Genomic DNA, 15204 nt, shown 5'->3' with positions numbered 1-15204 from the left:
AATAACACTTTACAAGTGGTCTAAAAACTCTTCCAAAAAAGAATTGGTGGTTGTGAAAGTACAACACAGAATGCACCATTCATTTTTCATCTTCAAAATTTCTAATCCTATTTATAATTGGATGTCTTAACAATAGAGAAATGATAAGCTTGAAAATCTTTTTAATCATTGGTGATATGTAAGAAACATCAAAAAAATAAAACTAGTAAAGAGATTTATAAACTAATCAAATATATCATTTTTAAACTATTTAATGTTAGTTTTTCAAGGGTAAAGCTATGTAACATAGGTAATATGATATTCTCTTCGTTTCACTAAATTTTTAAATTTTCAAAGTCAAACTATAAACTTTGACAATAAATATTTTTGTTTGTGTTATATAATATTTGATGCAAGTTATATAAATCGATTTTGTTTTAGATATGTATTTCATTGCAATAACTTTCATCAACAACTATATATCACAAATAAAACTTTTATAATCAAAGTTGGTAAAGTTTGACTTTAAAATTTTAAAAAATAGACAAGTTTAATGAGACGGCGGTATATAAATTGATGTGTTCATATAATGAACAAATTTATTCACATATATAATTCACATATGAACATCAAGGTTTTTATACTTATTACAATTTAAATGATTATTACATGAGTTTTTCCTACTTGAAGGTAATATAAATTACTACAAAAGATAATATAACAACCATTCCAACTTAAACATGTTTTGTTTTATAGTTTACAAAAAATACTATATTTATTTTATAAAAAAAAGCATTATACAAAACAAAGTTGTTTCTATAAATTTCATCTATATAAACTACATAACCACTTATTTAATGGTTATTATATCACACACCACATGTTTTTTCCCATGAATACATGCATTCCTCTTACGTTATTCCCTTTGCCACCCAAATCCACCACCACCATCACGACTTTCGTTTGCCGTTCAAAACGCCACCATTTATCAATTATAACATGTCAACATTGCCGGAGGACCAACTCAAACAACTCCAAGAAATATTCTCTCGATTCGACCTAGACAAAGACGGGTCTCTAACCCATCTTGAGGTCGCGGCCCTTCTTCGGTCTCTTGGACTCAAACCATCTGGGGACCAAATTCACAATCTCTTCAAAAACATGGATTCGGACGGAAGTGGGACCGTGGAATTCGATGAGTTGGTGAACTCGATGTCGTCACAAATGATGACCGAAGAAATATTAGTAAATCAAAATCAACTTCTTGAGATTTTTAAATCTTTTGATAGGGATGGTAGCGGGTTCATTACACCGGCGGAGCTAGCTAAATCGATGACGAAAATGGGCCAGCCGTTAACGTATCGTGAGTTAGCTGATATGGTTCGAGACGCGGATGCAGATGGAGATGGTGTCATTAGTTTTAAAGAATTCCAAGGAATAATGGCTAGATCGGCAGCCAGCTCACTTGGGTTCTCATTGTAATTATGTTTGATTCCCTAAAGAGTTGATACATGTAAGTTAAATGTAAATGGTTTATTACATTTTTCCTATGCCTATATTGATCTTTTGGTAATCGTTTTGATTTTTAATTACAGTAGTTTTTTACAAAAGATATTTAATTGTTTGGGGAACAGATCCGGGCTATATTCGGGTCTCAAATAGGATACATCCAAACTGATTGTTTAGCGATCAATCAATATATATCATAATCAAAATTTTAAAGAGTAGGTTTGAATCACAAGAATTTGTACCGGCCAGGCAACCAAATAACATCTATGTAGCGACAAAATTCATTGAAACTAAAAAACTTGCGATCAAATTGTGTAAAGAAACCTTGCAAAATTAACCATTAAACATGTATTTATATGATAAAGGATGATTATACACCGTTTCAATTAGCCAATTAGGTTTTACAATAATAATTAAATAACTTTTTGAAATCGAACTTGATAATTAAACTTGACCTATAATTCAACTTAACTAAGTTTGTTGTTGGCTAACTTTCAAAAAAAAAAAAGATTTGTTATTGACTTGTTGGCTCATTCGACTCAATATTATGCTCAACGAACTCATTCAAATCGGAAAAACAAAACGTGCTTTCAAACGAGTTGGTCCACATGTTAATTTTTATAGCTTCAGCTTATACTAAACCCGAATAGTTCCTTTAAATACTTAATGGCTACTATTTATGATGATGATCAAGTCCAGTATTGGGTCACTTTTTATTAAGAATGAAACTGCTACTACAACGAAACCAGCATAAAGGCATTTACTATTAAGATGTTAACATCTAATATATAGACTTGGATTAGGTGACTGCATATATAGGCATATTCTCATGATGTAGTTTCTGGAGTCGATCGCCTGAGGGTTCCAGCCCCTCATATAACAGACGAAATATAATTATTTCTTCTAACCCAAAGGAATAGAGATTCCATGAAATAATGGAGTGTCTACATTCCAACGCTATGAGCAAGGATGAAACTTTTAAGGGGCAAAAGAGGGTTCCAGCCCCTCCATAAGAGCTTATTTTTAATACTAATTTTCTTATATATTCTCAAAATTAATTTTCATAATACATATTAGCCCATTTCACAAAGCTAAATTTTATGTCTCATTGAGCTCCGCCCTTCCATAATCAGTGTTCAAGTTCCGCCACTGGCTATCAGATTCCTTAATCGTTGGACAATCAAACAGAATGAACTTCAATTTTAATTTCATCGGATTTCATCACATTTGGTGAATCAAACGCGGCCTAAGATGAGTTTCAAAGTGTGACTAGACACCTCATCTTTTTTCAAACTGTTCACCGGTTGTTGGGCCATTTATAAGGAATAATTTGATAATAGACTTATAGGCCGTTTGGATATATAGGCCCATAAACTCCGAGCCCACAGGCTTGATTGAACCGTGATCCGTGGCCCGTGGGTGGCTCCCAACCCATGGGAAGCCCTCCTCTAATCGCTCTCAAACCACTTAATTAATCTAATCAGCTGACCATCCATCCATCAAACCCCCCACTAGAGGTGTCAAAACTAGTTAACCGGTTTCAGTTAATTAATTTAATAACCGTATTCGATTTTTTTTTTTTTAAATTAACCGGTTCCGGTTAACCGGTACCGGTTAATAACCGGTTACTCCATGAAAAATATCAAACTGATGGAACCGATTTCGGTTTATAAAAACCGGTTAACCGAAATGGTTAACCTATTCCAGTTAACCGATATTCTTGAAACAGAACAGAGTGTTTAACATAGCCAAAATTAAGCAGGAACACAAACAGAACAGAACCACAACAGAAACAGAACCAGAAAACAGAACAAAAACCGAAACAGAACAAAACAAAAAACAGGAACACAAGCAGCCAACATTAAGCAGCAACACAAACAGCAACAGAAGAAGCATCAGCTGCATCACAAACGAAAACCAACTCAAAACAGAAACAAAAAACAGATGCGTAATATCCAAAACAGAAACAGAAAACAGAAAACATCTAAAGTATAAACTAAATAGCAAAACAAAACTTACTCGTCAAGTTCATCGTCAGAAAGTGGAGTGGCCTTTCCTTGTGATACTTCATAGAGATGTATGGGTTCTTCTATGGCAAGTTGATCTTCAAGACTAGTCACATCTTGTATACGTTCAGCGGCGTCCAAGTAGTCTTTCAAGCAAATGCACGTTTCAAGAGAAGTTGGAGTGAGCCTTGTTCTTCTAACTGATAAAACCCTTCCACTAAAAGAAAAAACCGACTCCGAAGCTACCGTGGAAGCTTGGACACTTAATAAATCACGTGCCATGGCAGCTAGAACGGGAAAGTGGGCTTCCTTTTCTTTCCACCAAGCCAAAATATCAAAGTTTAAAAATTCTTCAGGAAGCATTGTTGCCAAAAAGTCGGTTCCTATATATCTTCCGAGCTCACTACTTGGGGTGCTACCCCAAGACCGCTTATTACTAACATTTCTCAAAGTATTATACAAATTTAGCTCGGGGTTCACCCGTGAGCTTGACGACTCTGAAGCCATTTGTTGGCGTATGTTTGATGTCGAACCATATTTAACCAAATACACATCAAACATATCTTCTAAACATTTTTAAAAATTTTTAATTGCATTATCCGAGAAATTGGGGTCATTATCGTTCAAATCCAAATCGAAACATATGTTTTCTATTAACAACTCCACACCCGCAACATCTAAACACGGGTTTAATGCGGCGGCACAAGTAACTACGGGGGGCATTTCTTCAAAATATTTTTTAAACTTCACTTTCATTGGAGCTATCATTGTTTCATAAACGTTACCCCCAAATTGAAAGTCATTTATCTTTCCACACATCAAATATAGTTGTTTTAGTACCAAACTACTAGTGGGATAATAAACTCCGGACAAAATAGTGGTTGAAGTTTTAAAAACTTCAAGTAACTCGGTTAATTTTACAATACTATCTCAACCCACAGTAGGAAATTGAGGTGCCAAATCTTTTGAAACAAGACCGTCATGGAACAATTCTAAAGTAGGTCTTTGTTGGATAGCACTATCAAACATTTTCCAAGTAGAATTCCACCTAGTCGGTACATCCCAATTAGGACCAAGACACGGTTTCTTTAAGTCTTTGCATAATTTCTCATACTCCTTACGTCTTCTTTTAGAACTTGAAAAAACATCTTGTAACATTTCTTTAAAAACATCTCTTACCTTCTTAATCGCGGGAACTTCTAGTCCATGTTGCACAACCAAATTAATGATGTGTGCAACACATCTACTATGAAAAAACACACCCTTACAGATAGGTTCATACTTTATCTTCAACTTTTGAACAACACTAGTATTATTTGAAGCATTATCAAAAGAAATTGACAAAATCTTTTTTTCCAACTTATAAGTTTGTATCACTTCATCTAAAATTTCAAATAACGCATCTCCGGTATGTGGATATCCAAACATCTCAAACGCAATTGTGCTTTTCATCAATTGCCAAGTCTTTGGATCGACCCAATGTGCTGTAACACAAAGGTACGATTCCGGTAAACCATGGGGGGCGGACCAAACATCAGTGGTTAAATTAACACCAGTTTGTAAGTTTTCAAAACACAAAATTAACTGTTCCTTAGCTTCTTTCCACATGTTTATACAATGCTTTCTAAGGGTATTACGACTTACATGAGTATAAGAAGGTTGAAGCGTGTCACGAATCAACGAAGTCAACCGTTGGTTGTCAAAGTGATTGAATGGCAAACCCTGTTGAATAACAAACTTAGCCATCCTCTTACGAACCTTTTCCACACTATAACTAAAAATACCCCCTCTTTCGACATCTGTGATTGATCGGGTTTTGCAGTGCCTTTCAATACCTTGCAATGGTCCTTAATATGGGTATTTAAAGTAGAATTGGCACCTGTAGCCAAAAAAGTTTTACAATGTTTGCATCTGGCCTTTTGCTTTCCATTCGACATCTCGCATAAATCAAAATTTACTCATGTTTCTTGTTTCCTTGTGGTTGCTAGGATATTTACCACACTTAATTCACTTGTTGTGGAAGCACCAACATCACTAGAATCGTGAGCACTAGTGGTAGCCATGTGTATTGTAAAATAAGAGTTTATAATTTGTGGGTTTGTTTGTTAGGTTTAATTATTCGATCGACTGATTATTGAAAGAAATCAAGAATTAAATTATAATTCACCACAGGGATTGCGATCGATTACTCTGATCGATTAGGGATTGCTCGATCGATTGATGATGAAGTGATGATTGATTGGGGATTCGATCGATTGGTTTTTTTTATTAGGGTTTGTATTTGGCGATTGGAATTTAATTGGGTTATTGGGTATAATACTGATCGATCGGTGGGACGTGGGAGGAGTGGGAGGTAAGTCTAAATATTAAGTATATATTATAAAATAAATATAATTTACGTACCCCTTAACCGGTTAACCGGTTTAATCCCAACAAAATAATCGGTTTGTGGTTAACCGATTATTAATCGGTTATTGATTTCGAAAGTCCAAATCGACTAGTAACTGGCGGTTTTTAAAAACCTATAATCGATTAGTATGATATCAGTTACTAACCGGTTACGGTTATAGGTTAATTTTTGAATCGGTTCGGTTAACCGGTTTTTCCGTGCACCTCTACCTAGAGGTGTAAGAAGCGGTTAACCGATTTCGATTATTAATTTTAATAATCGGTTTCGGTTATTTTTTGAAACAGTAATAATCGATTACGGTTAACTTGTACCGGTTAATAATCGGTTTCTAGGTTTTAAAACTAGAACCTATCTAACCAATTTTGATTAATAATAACCGGTTAACCTATTCGGGTTTTTTTAACCGCCTATTATAATATTGAGAAAGTGGTGAACAATGTGAAAAAACAATCATTTCCGACAAGCCTAAGCGACAAACCCATATTCCGAAAAAACTTATATTCCAAATAAACATCATTTTATAAGCACAAAAAATTTCATCATCCCAAATCTCAAAAACAACCAAAATTGATGTTGGATCGGATGAAATAAGCATTAATCTATATATAGTATAGATATATTGAAAGCAAATGAAATAATCTAATGGTGCGATCTTTCTAAGTGTATGTATATAGTATGATTGATATTGATATATATATATATATATATATATATTTAATTAATAATATGTATATAATATGTGATTAACCGGTTAACCGGTTATTATTTGGAATAATTAACCGGTTATAGGTTAACCGATTAATAATCGGTTTTGGTTTTGAAAAAAGTAATCGGTTAGTAACCTACGGTTTCTGGTAACCTATAATCGGTTTTTACTATTCCGGTTATTAACCGATTTTGGTTACCGGTTACAAATCGATTCGGTTCGGTTAATCGGTTTTTTCTTGCACCTTTACCTCCGCCCCACCCACCACCTGGTCCTTCATTTCATTTATCACCACTCCTACAACTATAAAACCCATCTCCACGACTCCCACCACCCACTCTCACCTTCATATCACGCGCCCTTTCCCGCCTCTAATTCCTCTCCAGTCAACTCCCACGCGCTACTCAAGAATCATTCCCCCCCACACGCGCATTGGAAGAATTTTGCCCTAATCGCCTGCAAGTTCTCTATCTATATCGCTCCCTCACCATCCATCATGCTTCATCCTTCCACCTTCATTTTCTCTATCTTATCTCCGTCCAAACGACGTCGTTTTGTTAATCGCCAATTCCGATCTTCTCGGTGAGTTTCCAGCTCTTTATCTTTTATATTTCTGTTTAGATATGTGATTTTGATTTAACTGAAGTTAGATATAGGTCTGATGAATTAAAAAGTATTAATTTTGTGTGAATTTATCATAGAATTAAAGATGGAACCCATGGATATTGTTGGTAAAGCTAAAGAGGACGCTTCCTTACCCAAAGGTTTGTATGTATAATTTCTTGTATCTATATCTATATAACCTATACACGTATTATATTTATCTATGTTAGGCCTACTTTGTGTCTGCAGATTAAAAAGATAATTTTGTGTGTTTTTGCTTCTTTTTTTGGATAATTTTACATGATATGTAGATGCTTAAATGGATTAAGATTATGCTGATAATTTATATAAATTTCCTTTTTGTTTTAACATGTGTTCTAGATTTTGGTATCAGAACACGAATTAATCTGATTAAATCTATTTTTTTGATCACGATACAGAGTTACAGACAAAGCTGCTGTTATGCCATGTTATAAATTTCGTAACTTTAATAATTACCCGTACATCAGCGGCATTTGATAACCTGTCCTGTTCACCCTATGGGCGGCTTCAGAACTATTTTTGTAATATTATATTAGATGATTGTTTAAGGTAACGACTATTTTCATATGCCCTTTGGAATAGCGTTCTAAATGCTTTATATATCTAACTGTTCTTTTTAATACATATCCCTTAGATTGTGATCTGTGAAAGGTATATTCGATACTTTAGATTGCTTGCTATGTATCATATAGGTTAAGCATGTAATGATGTTGTTACACTCTCTTGGTATACTTTTTTTGGAAATTGAAGATTTCTGATAGTAATACAGCACTTGTGATTTTTTGTCTGGCCTGCATAATCTTACCTTGAATATATGTTTCTGCTAGTGTTATTTATTCCGTCAGTTAATGAATCCTATTCATGTCCTCTGCTTTTAGATATCCATTGCGGGTTTGGCTTGCTCTAAACTTAGCCGAACACCCCAAGTTTTCTAAGGTATTGCTATTACATTGCATAGAAAGCGGAAGTGTTGTATATTGGAAAATAATGAATCAGTCATTAAAATGCGTTGGAATTATGTGTCTCCATGTAAAATGTTTTCTGCTATATCACGTCATAGACTTCATGGTGGTTCTCCAAATCTGAAACATCTTTTGGCTCTTAGTCACCAATGTAGTTCATTTTGGAAATTTGCCTTTATATATAATTTTATATGGTAAGCATGTATTTCTGTTGAATCCTACGTCTAGTTTGTTGCCGAATATGTGCATTTTGTTCTATATATGTGAATGTGGGATCTAAAAGTTAAATCTTTGAGGTTTTGACTATTGAAGGTGAGCTCCGTGTTTAAGTAGAATCCTTAACATTCATTTAAAGTTTTTTTTAATGATATGATGTCTCTTAAAGAGATGCGAGAAGAGAAATGCAAACACGGATTAAAATTGAATATGGTTTTGAGTACAGTATAGTAATGGTGTGATGTATATGACTCACATTAGATTAAAGTTGAAATGAAGCTGCTTAATCATCTTGGTGACAAATTTAATCTATGATTCGATGGCTTTTTTTAGTTTCTTGCTAATGGAATATTGTTATTCATATGCAGCTACTATGACTAAAATAATTAAGGAGATGTTGCCTCCGGATGTACGTGTTGCGAGAGATACTCAAGATCTTTTGATAGAGTGCTGTGTAGGTGAGGATTCTTGCATATACTTCTTGCTTTTTCATTCAGTTATTTGAAACTACATATAACTCTACAAATTATAACGGTCCTTTGTTTTCCCTCATGCAGAGTTTATTAATCTTATTTCATCCGAATCAAACGAAGTTTGTGGTAGAGAAGATAAAAGAACAATTGCACCAGAACATGTTCTCAAGGCATTAGAGGTTTTTTTACTACTTACATAATCATGATAAGTATATTTATTTTCCATGTTTTAACTCAGACTTCATTTTTTTTCTTCAGGTTCTTGGGTTTGGGCATTACATAGAAGAAGTTTATGCAGCATATGAACAGCACAAACTCGAAACAGTGGTAACGGTTTATTTCTTGCTATTTATTACATGAATTTTCTATTTTGCACTATTAAACGACAAAAGTTTCAAACGATAAAGTTTTTACTTCGGAGAGTGATTTTTGAACCGGTTTTAAAGTTTTTAGTGAAATGATTGAACAGGATACAGTTAGAGGTGTAAAGTGCACAACTGGGGCCGAGATGACCGAAGAAGAAGCATTAGCAGCACAGCAGAGAATGTTTGCAGAGGCACGTGCTCGAATGAATGGTGTTGCAACAGCCTCTAAACCGCCTGAAACCGAACCAAGTTTAAACAGCTAACCTTATATAACCCTTAAATTAGGCAAAGTATCCTTACAAACATCCTAGTTATCTATAGTGTACAAAGTCCTTTTGAGCTTAGTTCATCGTCATCTTTTAGAATTTTTGTTGTAATCTGTAGTGCCAATTAATGTCCATATGTTTGCTGAAGTAAGGCTTAGTCAAAGCTGCCTCTTATTTGTTGGGCATGCTGCAGTTGTGAACGATTTATTGTTCAAAAACAATATAGAAGTTTGCTTACCTTAATTTAGTGATTCTCGGTGAGCATAGTAATGTGGATTCATACCAATATATTGCTTGTTAGATCGATTGTTGGATTTCTTGGATACACTTGTTGATGTTTTACAAAGAGGCCTTTCGGCATGGAAAATATTGAATAAAAGTAGATAAGAGAATGCTCATGTTCACAGTAACCTACCCCATTTGTTAGTAGTATACAGGTTTGAAATTTAAAAATTTACGTCAATTTTATGTCTCTCGTGTCTCTACAATTTCATGCTTGCTTCTACAGTTCCACACTCTTTCAACTGTACAAGTGCTCTTAGTAATCCGGTGTTTTGGGTTTGATGTTAGTTTGTGTCGTACATCAGTCTCATTTTGCCTTTTTTTTTTTTTGGTTTGTCATGCAATCCAGTAAATGAGGATCGAAATTTTTACTTGATGAAGCATATCTTTATAGACAAGCCGCGAGGGTAGCATATATGGTAAGGATTAGGTACCTGTAAAATGATAGTAAGTAAGTAAGTAAGTAACTGCTCTGTGCCGCCTTCCGCGGGTTTTGAGCCCCAATACCTCGACGGTGTATGGGGGAGGTTAAGATGTAGGCAGACCTTACCTCTACCTAAGTAGAGAGGCTGCTTCCAGTATCTACCTAAATGGTAGAAAAGGCCCTCCAACCTTTGCATGGGATGAAGATCGAACCCATGACCTCTGTCTCCAGAGGCAAGAGTGTTTACCTGTAAAATGATACTCCGTATAAATTTATGCATGTTTCATATTTTAATTTTGATAGCATACTTCATATTAGAAACAAAAAGAAAAAAAAAACACCTAAAACTATATGTTAGTGCTATAAGGCGCGGGTTTATGCAGCACCCTAAACTTTTTACAGAGCCTTAACACTTGCCAAAACGATGTATGATGTTGATTTTTGTGGGTGTATGAATTCTTATAATTAGCTGACAGTTAGGGAAGATACGTAATACACTAAGAATATTATATTAGGCGAAATGTAATGTATATATGATTGCATATGATTACTCCTGATAATGTATATTACAAAATATATATATAAACATTATATGTAGAGGGTAGTTATGATTACATAGATCATTTGTACATATGATCATCACAAATGATTACATAATGAGCCCCTTTTTAGATAAACAATGTAGTGTAAATGCAAGTGTGGGGAATGTACCAGGCCCTGAAATAGCTAATTTTAGGGAATAGGTTGGTGAAATATAGACAAGGAATGCCTACTATTTGAATTGGTGACAGAAAAGAGACCTACATGGTACACTTTGCATTCTTTATTTTATTTTTTTTAACAGTAGTCGGTATTCGACATCAGGGACACCTCGATTACCGTAAAATGGTGAAGCCATGCACGTACTCTAAACTACGAGATGTAAATCATAAGTCGTTACAGGTGATTTAAGGAAAAAACCCACAGACTTGTCACTCTTAAAAGTTGAACTTAAAACCTGTGGAAAAAACCAGTGATGCATAGCTAGCTTCATTTTTGCATTCTTTATTAGTAGTTCCTTTATTCTCTTTTCCTTCAAATGGAACAAAAGAAAAACTGTAGTTATGACATCTTCTAATAAGGTGAATAAAGTTTAAAGTACTAGCACTCACAAAAGATTAACTTGGAGCTACTAAAAACTACAGTAGACAACACTTTTAAGTTGTCTCATCATAGGTAAAGTGACTAAGATCACACCGCAAAAACGTTTACCAATTAATGGAACGCTTAAAGGAAGAGCGTTTCCTTAATCCCATCATACATCGAAATCGGATTAAGACTTAAGTTGCAACAATCATGTAAATTGAAACTCAAATCTTACATCAAAACATCTCCTTAATCTCATTTGAGTATGGTTTACTTAAAAGACAAAATGTATGCATTATGCATACATCTAAATAGCAACAAAGATACTGAGATATGGTACATATATGTTGAACATGGAATAGACCTCATAAGGGTCTGGTGTATTCCTTTTGCAGCAAATAATGGTTGCTGGATCACTTAACCATGGGCCACCAAAACCCAGAGAGCCAGTGTTGTTTGGTGATCATGTTCGGTGTTTTTTTGTGGTAAATTACACTCATATTTGTACAGTATGAATTATAGGTTGTATACGGAAAAAACAGTATTCTTTTTGCTCTCTGAGTCATCTGTAAAATTCTTTGGAGTTGTGTTGGGGATTCTGAAATCCTTCTGGTCAAAAAAACACAAAAAAAAAGGGTCAGTCAAGCATTCCCTTCTCTCTAACCCCACAAAGAAAGTGAAGTTACATATTTACTTTGTTCCCTTCCCTTTATGCTCTGGTGAAATGACCAAAAGGGACTCATGGGTGTGTTTTGTGAACACCATTTCCATTGATGTGGCTCGTAACTCGAGGGAAATCGGGTTGAAATTTGAACCAAATGAGATTCTATGTTGATTAATTTCATATCGAAGATAAACGGAAATGTTTGTAAAGGGACATTAGCTAAAAAAAAATACAGTAATTATGTTTCTGACATGTTCTCAAGCACGTACTGATATGGTTAGAGTGATATCATAAGTTTGTCAATTAAACTAAAACTTTGTTATTCTATGGCAAACACAACAATAATGCTCAATTACGTGAGAACAAGGTATAAAGAAGCTAAAATTTAAACAATCTTACGTTTATCTTAAGATAGAAAGACTGTTATGTTAAAGAAATACTTTTATCATATATCCCAATCAAACATCCTAATTAATCATTTTTCCTAATTCTTGATGAAAAAGATCCACTAAAGATTCTTGCTAATGAAGGTAAAGTGCTTAATGGAATTTCCTTTTGCACTCTTTATCTTCATTTTTGAAGCATACTTCTTTCTTGGTGGGGTTGCTTGTATTTCTTTTTCAAGACCCGACCCGTATCTATAGAATTCCTTTATCTTCAAATTATTATTCAAGATTCATATAGGTAATAGAAGAATTGTATGTTAGTGATTTGAAAAGGACTAGTATCAACAGACAAATATATAAAATCACAAAAACAAAATATAAGATAAAAACCACCCTCTCATAAGTAGTTGCCTTCATCCCATTTCCTTCTAGTATTATCTTTCCATTCATCCAAAAACATCAAACATGGCAAAAACCTCTCAAGACAAAAAAGCCTTCCACTGGTCAACCAAAGTCAGCAATCAAGATGAAGAAAAAGAAGAAGAGCCTTCTTCCTTCAATCCCTGCCCTCAAAAGATCAATCAAGAAACCGAATTACCATCACCATTAGCAAGGCCAAAAAAGCTTCAAACCGTTACAATTGCCAAGTTTCGTTCAGCTCTTCTAAATGCACTTCACAAGAACCGTCCTAGCTTGTTGCATGGGTTAGGCCCAAGAGTTGTAGGAACTCTATTTGGTTCTCGTAAAGGCCATGTTCATTTCGCGTTCCAAAGGAACCCTGCAGCCCAGCCCGCTTTCTTGATTGAGCTACAAACTCCAATTAGCGGGCTGGTTAATGAAATGGCCTCCGGGTTGGTTAGAATTGCGCTTGAATGTGATAAAGAAGTTGACATGATCAAAAAAGTTGGCTCTTCTAGGAGAATCTTGGAAGAGCCGGTTTGGAGGACTTATTGTAATGGGAAAAAGTGCGGGTTTGGGATGAAAAAGGAATGTGGTGAGAAGGAATGGAAAGTTTTGAAAGCCGTTGAGCCGATATCAATGGGAGCTGGTGTCTTGCCGGCTGAAAAACAAGGTGATGATGATAAAGAAGATGGAGTGGCTAATAATGGAGGTGAGATCATGTACATGAGGGCCAAGTTTGAAAGGGTTGTCGGGTCAAGGGATTCAGAAGCTTTCTATATGATGAATCCGGATAGTAATGGAGCTCCTGAACTTAGCATCTATTTGCTTAGAGTTTGAGAATTCGAATCAAGCAAAATATGAATCCAAATTCAACTTGTTTGGAGCTACTTAATTGAGATGTTTTCTTGATATTTTTCTAGTACGTAGTAATTGGATATTGAATGTAATAGATTATGGTACAAGGGTGATAAGTTGATTTGTTGTAATTTTTAGTTCATTAAGGTGGAGTGGGAAATATACATATTAATTACATAACTATTTGGTGCACTTTGAGTATTATACAACAAATTTAATGGATAGTGTACTTTTAAATAAAATGCTTAAAGATCTGATATAAATTATGTGTTCATCATACGTACATTAGTTTGAGCTTTGAAGCTAGCTGAATTTTTCTTTTACCATTTGAATTCGGTTGATCTATAACTATCCGGATAATGCATGAAAGTCAAATGTGTTTCATATTAATTAGTCAACGACCAGTGGATTTGTATGGTGGTGTCCGTGATGGTTGCATAGGAGAGGAAGTTACCACGATATTATGAAAAGTATTATTTTTAATTTGAATTTATTTACGTGTGTAATGTTAACTTTTTTAATTTGATAAATTAAATTTATGCCTAAATTAAATTAATTTGACTAAATAATTTTGTAGGAAAATGATGTTCAGTCTAACTGGTTAGAGACACTCTTAGTTTTATCTAAGGTTTTGAGTGCGATATTTAGGGATGACAAGCTTGAGGTTTTCTCTCCAAATATTTATAACGGACCATAGTCAATATCTCTTTATCCAAGTTACGTGCAAGTTCACCATTATACGGTGAAATTTTTTAGTAACTAATATAAATTTAATTAGTGCACTAAGTTTTCTGAGAGTTTATACTGTAAGGTAAAATAGAAAATTTAGCCTATAATTAAATTAAATACCTATCCTTGGATTTGAACTCTTGACGTCAAATATCAAGATTTGTCTTTAAGCCAGCAATGCCTAAGAAGGATCGGTGTAAAATAGAAAATTTAGTGCAAGGGTAAAATAGTAAATTTAGGTACTTGAATATATATATTTTAAGAAAGACAACTTAAAAATATTTTATTAATATAATATAAATATTAAGTCAAAATAAAATGTAATATAAATATAAATTTTCTTTAACGAGTAGTATAAATAGTATGTGATAAAATTAAGGTGAACTGGTTGTGACTTGTAGTTTGAAAAATAATTTATTTTCTTAAAAGATTAGTTTAAAAATCTTTTTAATAGCCTATTACAAGTGTGAAATAAGAAATCAAGAAATAGACACGTATTAATTAGATAATGATTGGAAATTTCGTAATTTGTGACTTGTGAGTATATACTATGTAGTATACACAATGACATGCATCATTTTGAATAGTTCATAAAAAGGAAGTGCTTTGTACCTCACTACCTCGTTACAATTGATTGGTAAAGCATAGGTACAATAACAAACATTATCCGAGCATATATTAACTTTTAGTGTATGTCAAGTAATTTTATTGATGTATAAATCAATATTTTTCTATATATGTTGGTATATTGTTGCCATAATATAATACGAGTAACGTTATATGTTTTTTCAACTTGTGAG

At 34.0% G+C, this 15204-nt stretch overlaps 3 protein-coding genes across 4 annotated transcripts; all 3 read left to right on the top strand.

Annotated features, from left to right (window-relative positions):
- The first annotated feature begins 862 nt into the window (after positions 1–862).
- Positions 863–1491, top strand: LOC122590241 (probable calcium-binding protein CML15). The gene has a single exon (XM_043762571.1). The coding sequence runs from the start codon at positions 880–882 to the stop codon at positions 1459–1461; it is 582 nt and encodes a 193-aa protein (XP_043618506.1). The 5' UTR covers positions 863–879; the 3' UTR covers positions 1462–1491.
- Positions 1492–6949: 5458 nt separating this feature from the next.
- On the top strand, positions 6950–9780 carry LOC122589067 (protein Dr1 homolog). Of its 2 annotated transcripts, none has more exons than XM_043761309.1 (6): positions 6950–7192; positions 7312–7374; positions 8802–8891; positions 8991–9085; positions 9165–9233; positions 9376–9780. In XM_043761309.1, exons 2-6 carry the CDS (start codon positions 7320–7322, stop codon positions 9532–9534), a joined length of 468 nt encoding a protein of 155 aa, XP_043617244.1. In that variant the 5' UTR covers positions 6950–7192; positions 7312–7319; the 3' UTR covers positions 9535–9780. The 2 variants fall into 2 exon arrangements, with proteins under 2 accessions (XP_043617244.1, XP_043617245.1); XM_043761310.1 differs by lacking the exon at positions 6950–7192 and adding an exon at positions 8134–8191.
- A 3021-nt stretch (positions 9781–12801) lies between these two features.
- Positions 12802–13859, top strand: LOC122589805 (protein MIZU-KUSSEI 1-like). The gene has a single exon (XM_043762125.1). It carries the CDS (start codon positions 12884–12886, stop codon positions 13655–13657), a length of 774 nt encoding a protein of 257 aa, XP_043618060.1. The 5' UTR covers positions 12802–12883; the 3' UTR covers positions 13658–13859.
- The last annotated feature ends 1345 nt before the right edge of the window (positions 13860–15204 follow it).

Source organism: Erigeron canadensis, chromosome 2 (assembly GCF_010389155.1).
Source record: "Erigeron canadensis isolate Cc75 chromosome 2, C_canadensis_v1, whole genome shotgun sequence".
NCBI lineage: Eukaryota > Viridiplantae > Streptophyta > Magnoliopsida > Asterales > Asteraceae > Erigeron > Erigeron canadensis.
This window is presented reverse-complemented; position numbering and strand designations above follow the sequence as displayed.

Coding starts and splice junctions, on each gene's coding strand:
- LOC122590241 (XM_043762571.1), top strand. CDS start 880: ATGCATTCCTCTTACGTTATTCCCTTTGCCACCCAAATCCACCACCAC.
- LOC122589067 (XM_043761309.1), top strand. CDS start 7,320: ATGGAACCCATGGATATTGTTGGTAAAGCTAAAGAGGACGCTTCCTTA. Junction 7,375..8,801: donor GGACGCTTCCTTACCCAAAG/GTTTGTATGTAT, acceptor ATTCATATGCAG/CTACTATGACTAAAATAATT. Junction 9,086..9,164: donor ATGTTCTCAAGGCATTAGAG/GTTTTTTTACTA, acceptor TTTTTTCTTCAG/GTTCTTGGGTTTGGGCATTA.
- LOC122589805 (XM_043762125.1), top strand. CDS start 12,884: ATGGCAAAAACCTCTCAAGACAAAAAAGCCTTCCACTGGTCAACCAAA.